General features: G+C 50.5%; 1 protein-coding gene across 13 annotated transcripts; it reads right to left on the bottom strand.

Moving 5' to 3' along the window:
• Positions 1-108: 108 nt before the first annotated feature.
• Positions 109-18,569, bottom strand: SRRM2 (serine/arginine repetitive matrix 2). Of its 13 annotated transcripts, none has more exons than XM_036310522.1 (15): positions 18,364-18,569; positions 14,880-15,157; positions 13,909-14,016; positions 13,570-13,734; positions 13,287-13,364; positions 12,751-12,813; positions 12,622-12,654; positions 12,377-12,427; positions 11,878-11,970; positions 11,009-11,204; positions 3,222-9,817; positions 2,201-2,488; positions 1,005-1,118; positions 763-879; positions 109-670 (listed from the first exon to the last, which is right to left on the bottom strand). In XM_036310522.1, the coding sequence occupies exons 2-15, from the start codon at positions 15,119-15,121 to the stop codon at positions 661-663; spliced, it is 8,154 nt and encodes a 2,717-aa protein (XP_036166415.1). In that variant the 5' UTR covers positions 15,122-15,157; positions 18,364-18,569; the 3' UTR covers positions 109-660. The 13 variants fall into 13 exon arrangements, 7 of the variants coding, with proteins under 7 accessions (XP_036166415.1, XP_036166414.1, XP_036166416.1 ...); XM_036310521.1 differs by having other exon boundaries at positions 18,372-18,569; XM_036310523.1 differs by having other exon boundaries at positions 12,751-12,810; positions 18,372-18,569.
• Positions 18,570-19,693: the final 1,124 nt, after the last annotated feature.

The following is a 19,693-nucleotide window of genomic DNA, read 5'->3' as shown; positions in this document are numbered from 1 at the left end:
GTGTGTGGCTTCAGAGCGGTCTATGTGGAACCCTGTAGTCAGTCACTAGAAGGGGCAGCTCTTCTCCCTGCCCTTCTCCACCCTCTAATAAACAGTCTGTAGACCCAATTCCTGCATTTCTCATTTTTATTTGACAGAAAAAGTTGCTCTTGCTGTACAGATTTTAAAAAACCAAAATGCCTTTAAGAAATGTGAAGAAAAGTTGGGGGGAAGGGGCCACAATCTCACTGGGGGGCAGTAAGGGCCAACTAATTTTAACTCCTGCCCCTTTCCATAACATACAAGTTCCCAAGTCCCAAATCATCACCTCCCCCTCTTCCCTGAACTCAGGAGTAAAGGGGGGACAGTGCCACCCAGGCCCTTTTTGACTCAAGACTGAAGGAATCCTGAACTCTATTTCCTCCTCCAGCAACTCCCATTCTTACTCCCACCCACCCCCAACCCCCCAAAACATGTGAACCAGAAAAACTCACAGATTAACATTTCACAGGAACAAAGAAAAAAAAAGGGGGGGTAGAGAAAGAAGGGAACCCCCTCAAAATGCTGCCAGGGTTCGGAGGGGACAAGCACCCCCCCACACACACAGCTGTTGGGGAGAAAAGGGGGCACTCCCTGTGGCTCCAGAACTTGGGGTGTGGTGGGATTCCCCAAAGAAAACACTCATGGAGACCTGCAACAGAGAAGAATGCCATCAATGCAGAGGTCTCAGGCAGTCAGAGCTCTCAGGGAAAAGGCTCAGTCCTGGAGCACAATGAAACACACCTGGAGGAGCGGTGCCGCACTGGGCGGGGGCTAGGTGTCTCCCTCCTGCGCTTGTGGCCTGGGGAGCGGCTGTCCCCACGCTGACCTCTCCGGGAACCATGCTCACTGCTGCTGCTCCTGAAACACACGACATCAGGTCACACACACACCCCAATCTCTTGCATCTTTTAAGCCTGAAAACTGTTTTGCAAATGTTGACCAAATCGGGCTGGCTATTGGCAAGAACACACTAGTGGCCCTACCTCTGTTGGTCCTGTGGTGAGGGCTGGGGCGAGGGGTGTTGGCGCTCGGCAGGTGAATAGCTAAGGGACCGGGAGTCCCGGAGGGAGTCTATTGGCTTCCGGGGGCTGCGGGACCTAAAGAGCAGAGAAGGTCCACATAGTGCCACATTCTTCCAAACCCACCAGCCAGCACTCAGGACCACCCCCCAGGTCTTAACCACCAAACCTCATACCACACAGGGCCAGCCTCAGACCCACCTTTGTCTGCTCACTCACCCATCCGCCCGCATACCATCCACCGAGTGCCCCAGTGGGCAGGGCATGGGGATGGGACGGTGGGGGACACAAAGGTAAAGACAGTCCCTGCCCTTGGAGGGGCTCAGTCTGGTGGTGAAGGAAGGCCAAGAGGCACGCTCAGCCTCATGTGTGGGAAGCAGCCCCACAGGGACTGATATAGGTAGATCTGGGGACTCAGGGGAGGGAGATGAAGGGGAGGGGCAGGGTAGTCTTCTCGAAGGTGCTGTTTGAGCGGAGTCTTGCAGAACGAGGAGTTCACCAGGCGGACAAGGGAATTCCAGGCAGAAGGAACAGCATGTCCAAAGGCATGGGGTTCTCCTTAGACTGCAAGGCGCTGGGAGTGGCTGGAGCAGAGGGCATGTGTGGGGGCGGGCAGGAGAGGAGAACACAGGGCAGGCAAGGCCAGTTGGTGGAGAGCCTCACACGCCATTCCCGCAGAGATGGGGCTTTATCCTGCAGGCCACAGGGCGTCCCAGAAGGATTTGTGGAGTGGAGGGAAGTAACCAGATGTGCGTTTTAGAAAGATCCCTCTGGCTACAAGTGGAAGAGAATGGCGTGGAGGCAGGGAGACAGGGAAGAGGCTGTGGACAGAGTCAGGAGAAGATGACGGTGGCCAGACCAGAGCCCTGGCAATAGCAATGGGGAGACTTAAAAGCTAGAATCCCTGGGACCAGGGACCAGGGACCAGGCTGCATGTCAGGGGCAAAGAGAAGGAACCTAGGACTCCCCAATTTTGGCTGGGGCACCCACTTGGATGGCGCAGCCCTTGTCAGAACAAGGCACAAGAGTTATGTGGGGAGAAGAGATTTTGACTCCTCCCATACAACCAGACACCAGAGTCCATATGAGACACCCAGCAGGGATCTCACACTTCCAGGGTCACATCCCGCCCCTACCATCTCAAGCAAGGTAGCACTCACCTCCGCTCGCCAGGGGGTGGCTTCTTGGGACTTGCAGGTTTGGGCAAGGCCTGAGGGTCAGGCTTAGCAGGGGAAGGAGAGGATGTAGAAGAGGAAGAGGAGGAGGAAGAGGAGGAAGAGGAGGAGGAGGAAGAAGAGGAGGAAGAGGAAGAGGAGGAAGATGAGGAAGAGGAAGAGGAAGAGCTGGAACTGGAGCTGCTATCACGCCTCTTCCTCTTGGCTGGGGTTGGTTCCTGAGGTCGTCCCTCTCGTTCAGTCTCTTTTGGGGCTGGGGGAGGAGTAGGGACCCTGTAGGAAGAGTACAATGTCACAAGGAGAGACAAGCTGCCCCAACCCCAACCCTACCTTCCAAGACCGGGAGGAAGGGCAGTGGGGGAGGGGGGCTTGAGAAAGGTCCTGGGAACTCTCCTAGCCAAAGCCAGAGAGCCAGTGACCCAGTGAGCATATTCTCTGGAGAGCAGTGGCCCCAAGCTGACCCAACCTCTGCTAACATAAGCAATAGGCTGGGGGTCTGCAGCACAAGGGATCAAGGTTAAACGTCAAGAATGTCCCTGATGAAGGAATACAGCCCCTGGGCTCAGGTGTGGGTGCAAAGCTGGGTGGTCTCCTTCCTTGGAGAGCCAGCTTGGGTAGGCTCCTGTGTGTGTGTGCGCTGGCTGGGGGAGGAGCCGTCCTGCCTGGAGGCAGGAAGAGGGATGGGATGACCTCTGAAGATCCTTCCAGCCCAGGGAGTTCCTCTTGAGGTCTAACTGCCATCCCTCCTGCTGTAAAATTAAGTCCATTTCCTCTAGTTCTGTCCTCTGTAGAGATGGAAAACTTATCATTATCCTCTAGAGAATTAACCTTTGGAGATTTTTCTGTCCCATTCCACCCTCCAACACCCCCACCCCACATTCTCTCTATTCCCAGCTTACACCTAAACAAGCCAGGAACCCTCTGGATAGGGCGTTCCCTTCCCCATCCCGACCATCCTTTACAAAACCTTCCCCTTGGAAAAGTTCTAAAAGCCAAGTCCCCTTACCTCTTCAGTGCCACCTCGGGTTGAAGGGGAAGGCTAGAGCCCTCCGAGTCACTAGAACTGGAGCCAGAGGAGGAGGAGGAGGAGGAGGATGACGACGATGACGAGGAGGAACTAGATGAGGAGGAGGAGGAGGAACTCCGCCGCTCCTTTGCTGGCTGCAGGGCCCCCGTAGAGGCAGGTGGTTCCCCGCCCTCAGGGTGGGCCCCCCCAGGGGCAGGGACAGAGAGCATGCCATTGTGGTCACCAGCAGAGGATGTGGTCTTTGCCACCGACCCAGAAGAGAGGGACTGAGATCCTGCTACAGGGGTCGTTGAGGCAAGCAAAGATCGGGATTGGTCAGAAAGAGCAGATGGCACAGGGGACCTAGGCCGATCCTGAGCTGGAGGGAGAACAGACTGTGAGGGAGGAGCCTGAACCATTCTAGAAACTGGAGAGGGAACCCGCTCAGAGGTCATTCTAGACTGGCTTGGGGCAGCTGGTGGGGTTCTGGAGCCTGGGCCTCCCGGTGGGGTTCTAGACCTGGCTCGGTCAAGGAGCGGTGGTGAGGTTCTGCCACTAATGCGCTCATAGGCAGAGAGGGGCACCCTGGGGCTGGTGAGGTTTGCACCAGACAAAGCTGGAGCCATTCTAGCACTGGTGAGGCTTGCAGGGGCCAAGGATGGCGGGGTTCTTGAGCTGGCAATATTCACAGGAGCTGTGGCATGTGTAGATCTAGGACCCACCAGGTTTGCAGGGGTTGGTGCCTGGGGTGTTCTGGAGCTGGATGGATAGTTTGCAGCGTTTGGGGGTGTGCCAGAGCCTGAGAGACTCAATGCTGCCAATGCCGCTGGGGTTCTGGCTCCTGGTAGGTTCACAGCTGGAGCTGTAGGGGTGCGCGGGTCAGCGAGGTTCACAGCAGATGGTGTGACTGCTGTTCTGGGGCTGGTCAAGTTCATGGCTGCTGCTGCAGCTGGTGTTCTCGAGTCAGCCAGGTTCACTGCTGTTGGTATGGCAGGTGTCCTGGCACTGGCCAGGTTCATGGCTGCTGCAGAGGCTGCAGGAATCCTACTGGCAAGGCTGGCAGCTGGGGCTGTTCTGAGACTCATGAGAGGCACTGGAGCAGGAACCTGGGACATTCTTGCAGCAAGGCCTGCAGCAGACATGGATGGAGGCGGCCGAGCAGTGCCAAGACTGATGGCTGTCAGGGCAAGTGCAATTCTAGACTGAGCATGATTTTCTGGCACAGATGTTCTAGGGTGATCAGGAATTCGGGGACCTGGACCATCCATCATGGAGCCACCAGCTTGCTGCAGGACAGACATGGGTGTTCTAGAGCTGCCAAGGGGTTCAAGCATTCCAGGAGATCTACAGCGGTCAAGAGGAGTTGGTGACATGCTAGGACGACTGAAGCAACTCATTCTGGAGCTATTGAGTGCCACTGGAGGTGTCCGAGAACCAGAATGATTCCTTGTTGCAGGAGGAGTAGCAGAACGTGAACGATCGGAACTACTTCCAGATACAGATCGTCTACGGATGGCTGGAGGAGATCTTGTTAAGGACCGTTTGCCCCGAGTCATTCGAGGAGTACGAGATCTAGAACGACGGCGGACAAGTGATGAACGACTTCGAGAGCGTTTGCGTGGCAAAAGTGGGGTTCGAGACCTAGAGCGACGCCGAATAGCTGGAGGTGTTCGAGACCTAGATCTGCGGCGTGTCACTGGAGAGGTTCGAGAGCGGGACCTCCTTCGAGTTATTGGACTGGTGCGAGATCGAGATCTCCTGCGGGTGACTGGTGATGTTCTGGATCTGGATCTTCTGCGAGTGATAGGAGAGGTTCTGCTTCGGGATCGCCTCCTCATTACTGGTGGAGTCCTAGATCTAGATCTTCTGCGAGTCACTGGTGGTGTTCTAGAACGGGAACGCCGGCGAGCTGGTGTTCTGGATCTTGAACGCCGGCGGGTTACTGGTGGTGTTCTGGACCTGGATCGCCTTCGACTCACTGGGGATGCTCTTGAGCGAGATCTTCTTCGTGTCACTGATGTCCTAGATCTTGATCTTCTCCGACTGACTGGTGAAGTACGTGACCTGGATCTACGTCGGCTGACCAGGGGTGTTCTGGATCTGGATCGCCGATGAGTGGGAGACCTGGAACGCTTCCATGGGGCTGGTGATGTGCGTGAGCGGGAACGCTTCCGACTGGTTGGGGGTGTCCGAGAGCGACCTCTTCGACGTCGAGAGGAGGTTCGTGAACTCTCTTGCCGGGCAGGAGACCTTGAGTGGTAACCAGAGCCTCCTCTACGCCTACGAGTAACCCGAGACCTTGAACGGCTCCGCTGTCTTCTTCGAGAGGTTGACTGAGAAGATCCAGACCTATCTCGACGTCGGGTCGTTCTGGTTTTCTCCCTCCTTGACCGGGAACGGGACCTCTGGAGCCCACGAGGCTTTGGTGAAGGAGAACGACCTCTCCTTGAAGTTGTCTTAGTGCGGGGGGATGAAGCTGAACGCCGCCGGCGTGAAGATCTTGACTTTTCAGCTGGCTCTGGGGAGGACACTGAAGGACTTCGTCGGCGTCGTGGGGGAGTTCTAGAACGTGTCTCTGGTGAGGAAGATGCAGAACGACTTCTACGGGAGAGTCTGGTCTTCCTAGCCCTCTCTGATGATCGAGAGCTGTGACGACGAGGTGGGGTGCGAGACTTAGTCTTGGGCTGTGGTGATGACCTAGAGCTTCTTCTAGCCATTCTGGATTTGGGAGGGTGTTCTGGAGAAGACTCAGAACTGCTGCTTCCTTCAGGAGAAGGACCTCTACCTTTGCTTGATGAACCTGATCTGCTTCGTCTGGGAAGGGCCCGAGGGGCAGGAGCCTTGGGTTCAGGAGAGGAATCAGAACCACTCTGTGCCCTAGATGCTGCTCTTGGCTTATCTTTAACTTCAGGGGATGAGCCAGACCTACTAAGCTGAGGAGAAGGTCGGGATTTGCTATCAACCTCTGGAGATGATCCAGAACGACTCCTTTGTCTAAGTGACATTCGTGTTTTAACTTTAGCATCTGGAGAAGAGTCTGAATCACTTCTTTCCTGAGTGGATGCACTGGGTTTCTCATCAAGTTCTTGAGAAGATCCAGATCGACTTCTCTGCCCAAGAGGAGACCTACCCGAAGTCTTTTGTTCAACTGATGATTCTGACCCACTTCTTTCTCTCTGGGGGGTAATACACTTGAGTTCTGGGGATGATGGAGAACGACTCCTTGGCCTAGGAGTCTGAGGCAAAGCTTTTGTTTCTGGAGAAGAATCACATTCACTTCTCCCCCTGGATGGTGTTCTGGGTATGTCTTTCATTCCAGGAGAGGATCCAGACAAGCTGTGCCTTGAGGGAGTCCCAGACCCATCTCTAAGTCCTGGGGAAGACCCAGACCTGCTTCTCCTTGAGGGGGTTCTGGGTAAATCATCTTTCAGTTCAGGAGAAGATGCAGAACTACTTCTTTCCCTTGAGGGTGTTCTAGGTATAGCATCAAGTACTGGCGAAGAGAGAGTCTGATTTGAGGACATTCCTGCTTTTCCCACTGCATCTGGGGATAACTCAGAACTGCTGCGTCTGGAGGACCTCAATTGTTCTTTCATGTCTAGAGATGGATCTGTCTCCAACTGACTAGGAAAAGGTTCATTCAAACCTTTGACCTCAGCAGAAAATTCAGTATTTATTTCTGCAACAGGGCCTGAGTTTCTAAATTCTAAAGGTGACTCATAGTTATTCTCCCTGGGAGAGGTGTTAGACAGTTCTTTATGTTCTGGAGAATAATGTGGCCCACTCCAAGTTGATGCCACTGCAGGGAGTTCTGCTTCCAAAGAAGCCTGCAACAACTGGCCTTGGTCAAGAGTCAAAGACACAGCAGTCCTTTCTTCTTTTTCAGAAGATGATTCAAAGTTACTTCCAGCCATTTCTTTGAGTTCTGGAGAAACATGGGACAAGACCTGGTTTGAGGACACTTCAGATTTGTCAGCTACCTCCATTAACTCCTCATCTTGGCTTGGTTTAGCTGATGGACTACTTTGGTCTTTTGTATCTGGAGATGACCCAACACCACCTCTTTCCTTTGAAGAGGTTCTAGGTGTATCTTTGAGTACTGGTGAGGGCTCAGGTCTATTCTGTACTGGAGGAGGACTCAATTTGTCACTTAGTATAGATGATGCAGTAAGATCCTCCTGAAGGAGTAAGTCTGTTTGCTTTTTTGATTCAGGAGAAGGCTCCAATCTACTCTGCCCCAGAAGAGATTTACAGTCCACTGGAGGATATGGGGAAGAGTCAGATTGGGATCTGTTCTGTTCAGGAGACATTCCAGATTTCAGCCTAGGGCTCACCGACAATTTGCTTCTATCTTGTGTTGTTGGAGATCTGGGTGCAGGCTCAGTGACAGGAGAAGAGGGCCTGGATTGACCACCCTTAGGCGGTGTTTGAGATTTGCTCTTCAGAGATAGTGTGTCATAGTGATTCTGTCTCCTTTCTGGACTTGAAGTGTCAGATCTAGAATCTAGTGAAGTGAGAGATTGTCCTTCTTGCTGCAGAGATGAAGTGCCAAAATAGCTCTCTCCTGGTGGTGTGCTAGACTTTAGTCCTGAACAGAGTGAGAAGGACCCAGAACAACTTTGTGCTGATGAATCTTTAGACATCTCTTGGGAACCTGGTGACTTTGATCCAGAAAGATTGTGGCCTGGTGAAGTTTGAGGCTGTACTTTGGGGCTTGGTGAAGTAGACCCTGAGTGACTTTGTCTTGGTGGTGTTCCAGGTTTCACTTTGGTATCTGGTGAGGAGGACCTAGAATGGCTGTGTCTTTGTAACAATATAGATTCCACCTTGGAGCGAGGAGACTCTGATCTGTCTTGCCTTGGTGGTGTATTAGATGTCACCCTACCAGGACTTGGAGAAGATGAACCAGAACGGCTCTGGATTGGTGATTTTACTGCCTTTACTTTGGGTTGTGGAGATGACGACCCAGACCGGCTCCGTCTTGGAGATGTGCTCGATTTCACTGCAGAAGGCGAGGACACAGAGCAGCTTTGTCTCAAAGGGGTCCTAGACTTCACCTCAGGATCAGGTGATGTTTCAGAACAGCTCTGTCTTTGTGGTGTTGCAGACTGTTCATTTGCCTGAGGACTTGTTACAGATCCTTGCCTTGGTGGTGTTCCAGATTTCCCTTCAGGTTGAGATGAACCAGAATGACTTCGTCTTGGTGGTGGTGTTTGAGATTTAGCTTTAGATTGGGATGATCCAGAGCGGCTACGCCTAGGTGGTGTCTGAGACTTTTGTTTAGGACACGGAGAGGATCCAGAAAGGCTTCGTCTCAAAGACAAGCGAGATTTTGCTTTGGATCGTGGAGAGGAGAGAGACCTGCTCCGCCTTGAAGAAACATGGAATTTTTTCATTTCTGGGCTTGAGTTGGACCTGCTCCTTCTCTGTGATGTTCTGGATTTATTCTTCCGCTCTGATGATGAGCCAGACCTGCCTCTCCTTTGTGGTGTTCTAGAATGAGATCTTCCCCGTCTAACTAGACTTCTACTACGGGATCTTCGTCTTGCTGGAGTCCTAGACCTAGATCTCCCTCGTCTTGCTGGTGTCCTAGACCGAGATTTTCCTCGCCTGGCTGAGGTTCTAGAGCGAGACCTGGCACGCCTGGCTGGGGTCCTAGAGGAAGACCTGCCACGCCTGGCCGGGGTTCTAGAGCGAGACCTGCCGCTTCTCCTGGCTGGCGACCTGCTACGAGACCTCCGTCGTACTGAATGGGTCCTAGATCTGCGCCTAGCCGGTGTTCTAGACCGAGATCTGCCCCTCCTGGCTGGTGTTCTAGACCGAGATCTACGCCTGTTTGGTGTTCTGGATCGTGATCTACGCCTCGTGGGTGTTCTAGAGCGAGATCTGCCCCGTCTGGCTGGTGTTCTAGAGCGAGATCTGCCCCTAGCAGCTGGGGATCTGGAGTGTGACCTTCCTCGCCTTGCTGATCTAGATCTGCCTCTTCTCTGGGTATTTCTGCTCCTGGACCAGCCTGGTCGCTGAGGAGACCTAGATCGGCCACGTCGCTGGGGACTTCTAGATCGCCCCCATCTCTGTACAGACCGGGACCTATGCCACTGAGGGGACCGGGATCGAGAATGACCTCGCTTAGTAGGGGTTCGAGACCGCGATCGCCCCCTCTTCGTGGTGGTAGGGCTAGGGGACCTCCCCATCCTACGAGGAGTAGGAGAATGTGACTTATCCCGCTTTCCTCTGCCATGTGAGCGACTCTTCGATGCGGGAGAAGAAGAAATCTCTCGGTGGGACCCTGGAGCTGGTGTGGGTTTAGGACTTTCAGGGGAAGAGCTGGCATGCCGAGAAACTTTGGTAGGTTGAGGGGATGGTGGGGAGCTCTCTGAAGATGATTGGGGAGGTTTCTCAGGAGACTTAGGTGGTAATCGACCCCGGGTTGGGGAAGCCTCAGATGGGGGATTCATTGGCTCCTGACTTATGGGGGTTTTTGCAATGGGTTGTGGGGAGCTGCCATGTTGCTCAGCAAGGAGCAGAGTGGGAGCAGATGGTTCTGGGCCTGTGCTGCTCCTTTCCGGAGAGGGGCTAGGTCGAACTGTAGATTTCTAAGGGTGGGGGGGAGGAAAAAAAGCAGGAATAGGGATATGTAAGCACTAAAACTTCTTATCACCCGTAAGATTCCAACACCCTTTCCAAAGGAATTTTTCTGCATGCCCCATTATACCAAACTGGTCCTTTTTCCCATGACAAGCCATCACATTTATTCAATAACAAGAGGCTATTTAACATAAAAAACATTGGGGGAAAACATGAAGATATGGATAGTCTGTGACCTCAAGGGTCATATAATATAGAGACAGGATGCAAACACAGTACATTTTACAGAAAAGAGCCATTATAAAATGTTGTAAACATAGAAAAAAGTATTTTTAAGTGGAAAGATAAAGCAGTTCACTAAAGTGGTGGACTCTGACTTTATCCTTAAAAAATGACTATTAAGTAAAAGAAAAAAGGCAAAGATTTGAGGACTTATATAAATAAGAAACACTGGGATGGAGCACAGGAAAAGACAGAGAACATGGAAAATGGATAGGAGAGCTAAGAATTTAGCAAAACAGCAATTAAAATATAATAGTTGAAGCAAGAAAACATTAGGGCTTGCATTAGAATAGCAAGTATAAAAGCACAGGTGCTGAAAAATAAACACTCCAGAAGAGTGTTTTCAGACTGCAGGTAGCAACCCAGTAGTGGGTTCAAACATTTTAGTTAGCCACAACCAGCATTTAATGAGAGAAAATATTAGAGGAATCTAAGTAGTAATACCAAGTATGAAGAAACTTTAGAGTTCTATATACATATATAAACAGGATGATAATGCAAAAACTACATTAAGTGAAGTTTGAAAACCACAATTCTAAAGGATTTGCAAATATAAAAGAAAACCTGATAACAAGACAGAAATACAGGGGAAAAAGAAAAACCAACTGAATTCACCCAGCCAGTGTGGCTTAATGGTTGAGCTTATACCTATGAACCAAGAGGTCCTGGTCAGGGCACATGCCCGGGTTACAGGCTCAATCCCCAAAAGAGGGCATGCAGGAGAGGCAGCCAATTGATGTCTCTCTTTCATTATGTTTCTTTCTCTCTCCCTTCCTTTCTCTAAATTCAAAAACACATTTAAAAAAACAACCCCAAATTCATTTATCTCAATAAGCTCTTATTTTTCTTCATGCAAACACCTATCCTAAGTCCATATCCTTATAACCCCACAAACATCCATTAACTCATGCACATACCTCCTCCTTCTTGTCTTTGTCTTCATAAGGGCTACTAGGCTGTTTTGTAGAGGGTTCTGGGCTGCTTGGATGCCCTGTGTTGTTGGTACCTGGTTCTCTGGAAGGTGCATCTCCCTCCCCTCTACGCCCTGAAGCAGGGGAAAGACTTTGCCCTGTCAAGGCAGTTGTATGGGTTTTTGTTGCAGCACTTCGAGACCTGAGGGAGGTAATTGAGGATTGGGGAGAGAAAGAAAATCAGTTCAGGGGAGTACAGAAAACCCCCTCCCCAGCTCCCATCCACCTTTCCTGACTGTACACAACCCTCTTCCAAGTAAACCTTCTCTTAATCATAAGATTCAAATCACTCACTGAAGTTCAAGTCCAATTCACTTTGTTGGTCCTCCTCTTCCCAACACGATCCCAAAAAATGTTCTCCCTCTACCCCTTTGTTCACCTCCCACAAACCTCCCAAAACCCTCCACCCAGCCATTCCCTACCCACTTCATTCACAACTCACCTCTGAGCCCACCTCCTTCAGGAAGCCTTCCCCGATTAAGGAAGCCAGGGCAAGGATTCCTTCCTCCCCCAGACACCACGAACAAACCACCACCCCCCCTATTCTGGCAGTCCATATACATCAGAACAAAACAAAAAAATAACAAAATAAACAAAACAAATATAAACCAAAAAAAAAAAAAAAAAAAAAAAAGAGAAGGGGAAATGTATATGTCTGTCCATCCTGTTGCTTTAGCCTGTCAGCTCCTAGAGGGCAGGGACCGTGTCTTCCGAATGGTCTGTGCAGCGCCTAGCACACCGTGGGCGCTCAATAAATATTAAATTAATTAACCCACAAGTCCCTCTCCCTCCCTTCCTCCTGGACCACCCCTTACCGACTGCGGGAAGTATCAGAAGAGGAGGCAGAGTCAGCAGAAGTTGAATGGTGGGCCCGGCGGCTCTTGGGGGCTGGTGTTGTACTTCGAGACCTGAAGGAAGACCACCACCCAGAACTCAGGTACTGTCACACCTGTATTGGTTTCCCCTCATTCCTCCCTCAACCCTTTTCTTTTTTTTAAATATATTTCTTTATTGGTTTCAGAGAGGAAGGGAGAAGGAGAGAGAGATAGAAACATCAATGATAAGAGAGAATCATTGATTGCCTGCCTCCTGCACGCACCCCACTGGAGATTGAGCCCGCAACCCAGGCATGTGCCCTTGGCCGGAATCGAACCTGGGACCCCTCAGTCTGCAGGCCGACTCTCTATCCACTGAGCCAAGGCGGCTAGGGCCATCCCTCAACCCTTTATCAGTCAGGTACATGACATACTCTACCCTAACCCCTTAGGCGGCATTCATCTACTTGCTAAGCAAATCCTCCTCCAATTCACTCACCGCTTCCGCTTCTTGTCCTTAGATTTACGTTTGCTCTTTGGAGTGGGAGACCTAGAAATTAAATTAAAATTATTAAAATAATCACATTTAAAAAATGAAATGAAAAGAATTAGGGAGTTATTGAAAAATCAAGGAATTAAGCTTTATTTTAAGAAAAAAGCCCCATAGAAAGCAAGCAAGGCCATCAAGCAATGGCTCACTGCTCTGTATGCCACTATGTCCCCTATGCCCCAAAGAGCTCTTACCTGTGCTTCCGTTTCTTGGATTCAGACTCTGACCTGTTGGGGGGCGAGGGGGGGGATAAAACATAAACCAATAACTATAACTGGACTCATTAAGCCTCTCAAATCATTCCATGTACTCCCACCTCATACCTGTGCTTCTTCTTCTTAGAGCTCTTCTTCCTCTCTCGTCGAGGAGAGCTGCTCTCTGACCTGCTAAAGATGAGTTCAGAAACAAGGTCATTCTGCTTGGCTCCTTCCCTAGCTCTCCCACTTATAACACACCCCACCCTCCCCGCCACTAAAGGCTTCTAAAGCACCGAACAACTCCAACAGCATTAAGGTCCCAGACCTAAGCCCAGGACTTATTAAAATAAAAAGCGTAAGTACCTCCTCCTTATATCAACAAACATCAAAGTGAAAATCTCAGAAATCCAAAATGCTGTTGGCCAGTTCTTAAGTGATAAAGCTACAGAATCAACCCTTTCCACTAAAGAAGCATATACATTCCTTCTCCCAGCTGAAATCTGAATGGGAACTCCCTCTTCCCTGAGATAACTCTCTCCTGCTTTCCAGAAGCAAGAATTCTCTATAGACAGAGAGAGGTACACATATACAGGTTGACTGGGGAGAAAAAAAATGCAGAACTAATCCTCTTGCTTACTACAGTAACTTTCCAACTAACTTACCGTCCTCTATCTTTCTTCTTTTTCTTCTTCTTTTGCTTTGGGGTTGGTGAACGAGAACTACTGGACTCCCGAACAAGGCTGGGGAGAAACGAAAAGGAAGGATGGGTGTTAAGACAAATTTTCTCAAGATATTTCAACTTCAAAAGAACAAAATCCAAAGAGTTTGGGAAGAAACAGTCTACATACATACATACATACATAAATACATAAATAAATAAATAAATAAAGCAGAGCACTTAGAATTAGGGAGAGAAGCTGACACTGGGTTCTTGGACTTATGTACCTGTAAGGTTTAGGAGGCTCGGGAACTGGTTGTTTGGCTTCTCGAGCACGACGCTGAGGATCAAAAGAGCTCCCATCCACATAGGAATCACTGATGCCAAAGGCAGCACGAAGTCGCTCATTCTTTTTCTCATTCAATTCTGCCAACTGGTGAGTCTCAGTTACCCTATAGGGAAAAAATAGCAAAGGTGTGAAGGACACAATCATTTTTACAGAATTACAGGCAGGAGCCAAACAGGATTAGGAAAAGGAAGACAAAACAGAAAGTAAAACGTAAGAAGAGAGGACAGAAGGAGCAGTATATAGTCCAGAGGAAATCAAAGGAGAATTAAACACTCACGCTGGTCTCTGCCCTGGGGTCTCCTCCTTGCCCCCAGGGTTCACATCCTTCTCCAGCAACATGAGTCGAAAGGTCGCCACTTTTTCCTGAATTTGCTGTTCCTCGTACCTGGAGAACAAATCCCTTCAGGGTTAAAGCTTGATTAGACACTTTCCCCAGTCCCAGGTTTACAGTTTCCTCATTCCCAACAGGGTCCCTTCCCTCTCCATGCACACATAGAACTTTTCACTCACTGTCACCCAAAGCACCCTTTTCTTAAGTCCTTCTGATCTTCTCTCTGTCATCTTCCTTCCACTTACTATACCCTCTAGAACAGTGGATTTTAAACATGCTACACTCAGGCCAAGAGAATAAAGTTAAACAGGCAGAGTTTCAGGTGCTCCTCCCCAACCTCAACAAGAACAGGTCTTTCATTTCCTAGGATTACAAAATAAGGTGCATTGTATAAAAGGGGCGCCACTGCTGACGTTTGAAAACCACTGCTCTAAAAGGTTTTCTCCCTGAATGTGCTCCTTTCCCAAAATTTCACTTCTTATCCAACCCATGATCCTCTCTTATCCAGCCAGGTATTCTAGTTCCTGTTTTCCTGTCTTTGCTACTTTCCAAGGCCTAAATCCTTAAATACATTTATCTTCCTCTTCTCTATCAATAACAACACTGGTCAACTTATCTAGATCTTCTCTTGCCTGTTTTCTGCATTCCCACCTCTCCCTTAAAGCACATTTTTCCCCCCCTCAATGGCCCCCTTTCCCCATGTGCCTCTGTCTAAATCGGGCTCCCTTAGATGTCCCAGGCAGTTTCCTCATCTCCCACTCTGAACTGTCCCTTAACTCCTTTCAAGGTGCTACCTCCACCCCTCCTACAACTCCCCTCCAGGCCTCTTTCAACAACTCCTAAGCTACCTACACCCCACCTAACTCCCCCAGCTCTGTACTCATTCAGTGCTTGGCTCTCCCCAGCCCTCCCCTCACCCCTGCTCTTCCATCATCTCCTCCAGCTCGAGGCATCGCAGCTCCACTCGCCGCTTGCGCTCGTGGTCCAGGATGTCAGGATTAGGCCGCTTCACCAGGGCAGCCTCCAGGCGCCGCAGTTCCTCCTCTCCCTTGTAGTCAGGCCGCTCACCCCGACGGCCCCGAACCAGGGACAGGTTGCGCTGGACGTAGCCGTTGGTGCCGCTGCCCCGGGGCGTCGGCAGCCCGATCCCGTTGTACATGGCCCCGTGCCCGGGGGGAGTGGGGCACCACCGCTCCTGAGGGGGAGCGGGGAAACACGGGTCAGGCCCCTGGCCCCAAGCTAACCACTTACCACCACCCAAATCCCTGCTCTCCTTCATCCCTATTACAACATGTACATACACACTAAACAACCTTTAGCTGCATAATCTTCCTAGTCTCCTAACAAAACCTTCCTTCCCACAATGCTTTCTTTCCACCAACTCATAGCCCAGCTCTTACAGCATTTTCCTTCAAGGTGCAAGAGCCATTCCTACTTGCACCTAGATTTTCTTCTTTTTTCTACCCTAAGCAAACAAAGATCCTTTCAAATATCTCCATACTGTCCCTTTATTCTCTTTTGGTCCCAATACACACAAATGGTGTCTCCACCAACTACTCTAACTCCTAACCTCTGGTTACTGACGGAGGCCTCCAAACTGGCACAACAAACACTCAAGGGCCTACAGCTCAAGTTCAAAGACTTCCAAGAACTGACCTAAGGATTTCAGACTACCTTGTTATGAACACAAAATGGACTAAGCAGCCCCTAGATATCTAAACAGGTAGACCAACTGATTAAGAGAAATCAAAAGTATCCTGTGCAGCCTCAAACCCAGACTAAAGGCCAACATGCATGTCAGAAACCCATAAACCTTGGAAACAATCTTCATACTTTACATCCCAGGGGCCATTTCCTTGATCCCAAATATTTATACCTCCTCTTAAATACCCCGATACCTTATTCCCTCAATTTCCTTGCTATAGGATTTCTCACGATTTGCAGCTCATCCAAGTCTCCCTAACACCTGTTAAATATTACCTGTTTCCAGTTCAATGCTCTAAATACATCAAACCAGCCTCCTGTTTCAACTGTTCCCATACTTTCTCTATTCCCTGTCTTATAATGAAAAACAACCCCTTTATAGTTCACTATCACTATGTCAAACTGCCGGCTTTCCCTACCAGTCTCCTGTATCTCACTTCCTAGTTTTTCTCTTCCAGGCCTGCCTTATCCCTCTCACATTGCTATCCCATGCCTCCCACCAGGTCCTATCCTCTCAACTAGTCCCAACCTCAACATGACTCTAACGAGCCCTCAAGCCCCAGTTTTTCTTGTTAGATTTCTTGGCTACATATAGTCTATTCCTTTCTCATATTATATATACTCTATTTCTTTCTCCAACTTATCCTGGCCAAGATAATTTCACAAAACATAAATGTGTTAGGAAAACTACCCAAGGAACAAAGTGGATAGATTAGTGAAAGAGGGAAAAGAGACTGAATTAAATAAAAGGGAAGGCTATGTTTTTTAAAATCCCAGAATAAAGAAGTATCATACAAATGCCTGGGAAAATGTATTAAAGCAATTAAAAAAAAAGAGAGAGAGGTATGGCGAGATGTTGAATGGAAGGGAGATAGCCCAAACTCTAGAACAGCTTGGGAACCCCCTTCTCCCTCCCCCCCCCCTCCCAATTCTAAGGCTGGGTCCCTGCCCATCTCAGTAGTAGACTCAAGAAGAAATTGAAAACAAAAAAGGTAACCATACCAGGTAAAGGGAATGACAGATGAGGCTAAGTCTAGGAAAGGCAAGTGATAATGACAAAGAAATGAAAAACTATAGCACAAGAAATCAGTTTCTCTACCTTCCAAACCTCACTTTCACTTTTTCCAATACCAATCCCCCCCACTCTAAACCTAGGTCCTTCTTTGCCTCTCTACACCCCACCTAATTTTTCCCTTGCAGAAAGCTTCTGACCTGCAATTAATTCTTCAGTTTAACCATTCACCCACACTTCCATACCACCTCACACAATAATCCTCCCACTCCCTAGGGAGATTAAACCAGTAGCTGCTAAGCAAAGGGTATTAAGTCACAACGAACTGGAGAACTTGTAGAGAATGAGCCAAAAAAAGGAAAAGAAAAAAAACAAACCACAGCATCCAAAACATTAAAAGGAAGGACCGACCAGGGGCACATTAACGCACACATCACCAAAACCGGATGACTTTATAAACTAGGGATTCTTAAACTGGGGTCCATGGACTTTTGAAGGATTATAAATGCAAAAGTTACCCAAGCTAAAGGCAGAAAATAAAAGCTGCAAAGGAATGCAAAAGAGAATTTTTTCTATTGGGAAATTATCACGATGCTTAACTAATGAGATAAAAGGCAGTCCTGAAATCCAATATTAAGGTATCCAAGAAACGAAAGGCACAAACAGGATGGAAGGGGGAACGTTACGGAAAATGGACATATGTAAGCAAAGCAAGCACAGCACTAGGGCACTGTATAGCTGAGTTGTCACTATGAAACCCAGAAAGCCTAAAATATTAGCTCCGAGACCTAAGCCTACACACTGAAGATGGAAGGCGAAACAGACTCTCTTCGAATTTTTAATCCAAAAGATATCTTAGATAAACGTGACTGGAGACCAAGGCTCAGAAGCGTTATGTGCCAAATAATGCCTGGAAGAGTCCAGCGTTTTCTTCCTCCAACAGCCAGCCTCCTCCCTAACTTTAACACAACTTTTGGGGAGACGACGAAAAAAACCTAAATTTTATAAAAGCACATGGTCTGCCTTTACATACCCAGGTTGAGTATTTTTTTTAAAGGTTTGGGCCTTTTCTCTTCCTAATACTTTCAGGGCGAACAGTAAGGAGTCCGAACGATCTAAACCTCCGCGGCTTGTAGTTCAAGGCTTTCTCTGCACTGACTGAGAAGCCAAGGCTTATTTTCGGACTTGAGAGATGGGGGGGAGGGGGGGGGAGGGGGCTGCGTGGCGCCCCAAAGTCTGGGAGGCTCCTAGCCGACCACAGGCCCAGGAAGGATGGGGAAGCCCGAGTGGAGCGGGGAAATGATCCCGGGGCAGGCCCTGGTCGCCGCCGCCTCCTCCCCGCCAAGAAAGGGCAGCTACACAAGGAACCTCCTCGGCCGCACGCGTGGGGGAGACGATCAGCCGGGCCGCGCGCTCGCGCGCTCCCCCCTTCTCGCCGAGAGCGCGCACGCGCTTGAATGCAATCGGCGGCGCGCGCCGTTGCCATGGGGGAGGGGAAATAGGGTGAAAACCCGCGCGCGACAGAAACCGCGGGAAGGGGGAGGGGAGGCAGGCGAGCGAGGGCGTCCGCGCGAGCTAGGGGAGGCGAGCGCGCGTGCGCGCGGCGGCCTAGACCGTTCTCCGCGCGCTTTGGCCTCGAGCCGGGGCCGCCGCCCCTCCCCCACCCGGCTCGCGCGCTCCCTCACCCTCTCACCCGCCGCCGCCGCCGCCGCCCGCTGCTTCCTAGGGGAAGAGGTGCTACTGCTGCTCGAGCTCCTTAGTCTCTAGGGGCTTGAAGCCGCCGCCTCGCCGGTTCACCCGCCTCAGTCGACACTGACGCCTCCTCGCTTCCTCAAGGGCCGCAGCGGGCTCCGACTGCGCCACTCGCACCCCGCCTGGGCCGCGCTGCACGTCAGCACGACTAAGTGCGTCAGCACGCAGCCGCGGGCGTCGCAGTACCCGCCGGGCGCCGTAGTACGCACCGCGGCCTTGTGCGCAGGCGCCGAAACCCACCCGGAAGTGTAGTTTCTTAGGCCCGAGGGCTGTTCAATTATGTAGCCGAAGAACTACGAGTCCCGTTGGCCAGTGCGATGACGGGCTAGGGCGGGGCAACGTATTACGAAGGGGAGAAGAACACAGGGGCTAGTGCCCACATCGAGCGACGCTGGAACGTTCCACGGACTCCGAGTTCGACCGAGAGCATTCTGGGAGTTGTGGTTCTAGCGTAGCCCGGAACCCGTTTGTAGTTTCGGCCCTGGGCATGGCCGCCATTTTGTCTCCCCAAGTTGGAAGGCGATGGCCCTGAGTCCAGAGACCCTGCTGCTTCTCCGTGACCGCGGGCTTCCTGTGTCGCTGGCACTGGCGCTGCCGCACTCGGCCTTGCGACCGCACCTGGGGAAAATCCCCTCAGCCCTCAGCCAGCGGGCTCCCACGGGACCCCAGGGCCCAGCTCCAGGCCCAGGGCCTGAGGCGAAAGCCCATCCAGCTCGCAGCTTTCACGGTTGCAGAAAAGCAGAATCGGGTCCTCTATCCCGGGAAATAATTTTCTTTTAGCTCCAGGTGAAGCGGCTAGGCAACAATGTGATATACAAACAAAACAGGGCAAAAACGTTACAAACACCCCTAAATTTTTCCCACCTTTACAGAATGTCTCCTGTTAATTTAAGCACATTTTCCTTTTGAGCCTGAGATCCTGCCAGCCTCAGAGCAGAGTTGAAAGAAGCTGAACTGCTCAGCCAGGCCGACATGTGTCACCAGATGCCACTCACTTGCCGGTCAACCTTGGGCTCACACTCGGGGATCTTGATCCTTGGGGTGAGAGGCTGCCTCGCACCTTCAACAATACCCAGCACATGGTAGCTATTTCATGACAGCCGTTTTGAATTGGAGGAGTTGTATTTGGTATTGCTAAGCATTCCTGTTAACCTGCCTTTGTAAGGATAGACTCACCTCAGACACTAGAACTGGGGGACCCTCCGTTTTCTGCAGGAGCTTACAGGGCCCAAGAGCTGGTGTACCTGCCTCCTTGAATCCGGG

This window comes from Myotis myotis, unplaced genomic scaffold (genome assembly GCF_014108235.1).
Source record: "Myotis myotis isolate mMyoMyo1 unplaced genomic scaffold, mMyoMyo1.p scaffold_m19_p_5, whole genome shotgun sequence".
In the NCBI taxonomy this organism is placed as follows: domain Eukaryota; kingdom Metazoa; phylum Chordata; class Mammalia; order Chiroptera; family Vespertilionidae; genus Myotis; species Myotis myotis.
This window is presented reverse-complemented; position numbering and strand designations above follow the sequence as displayed.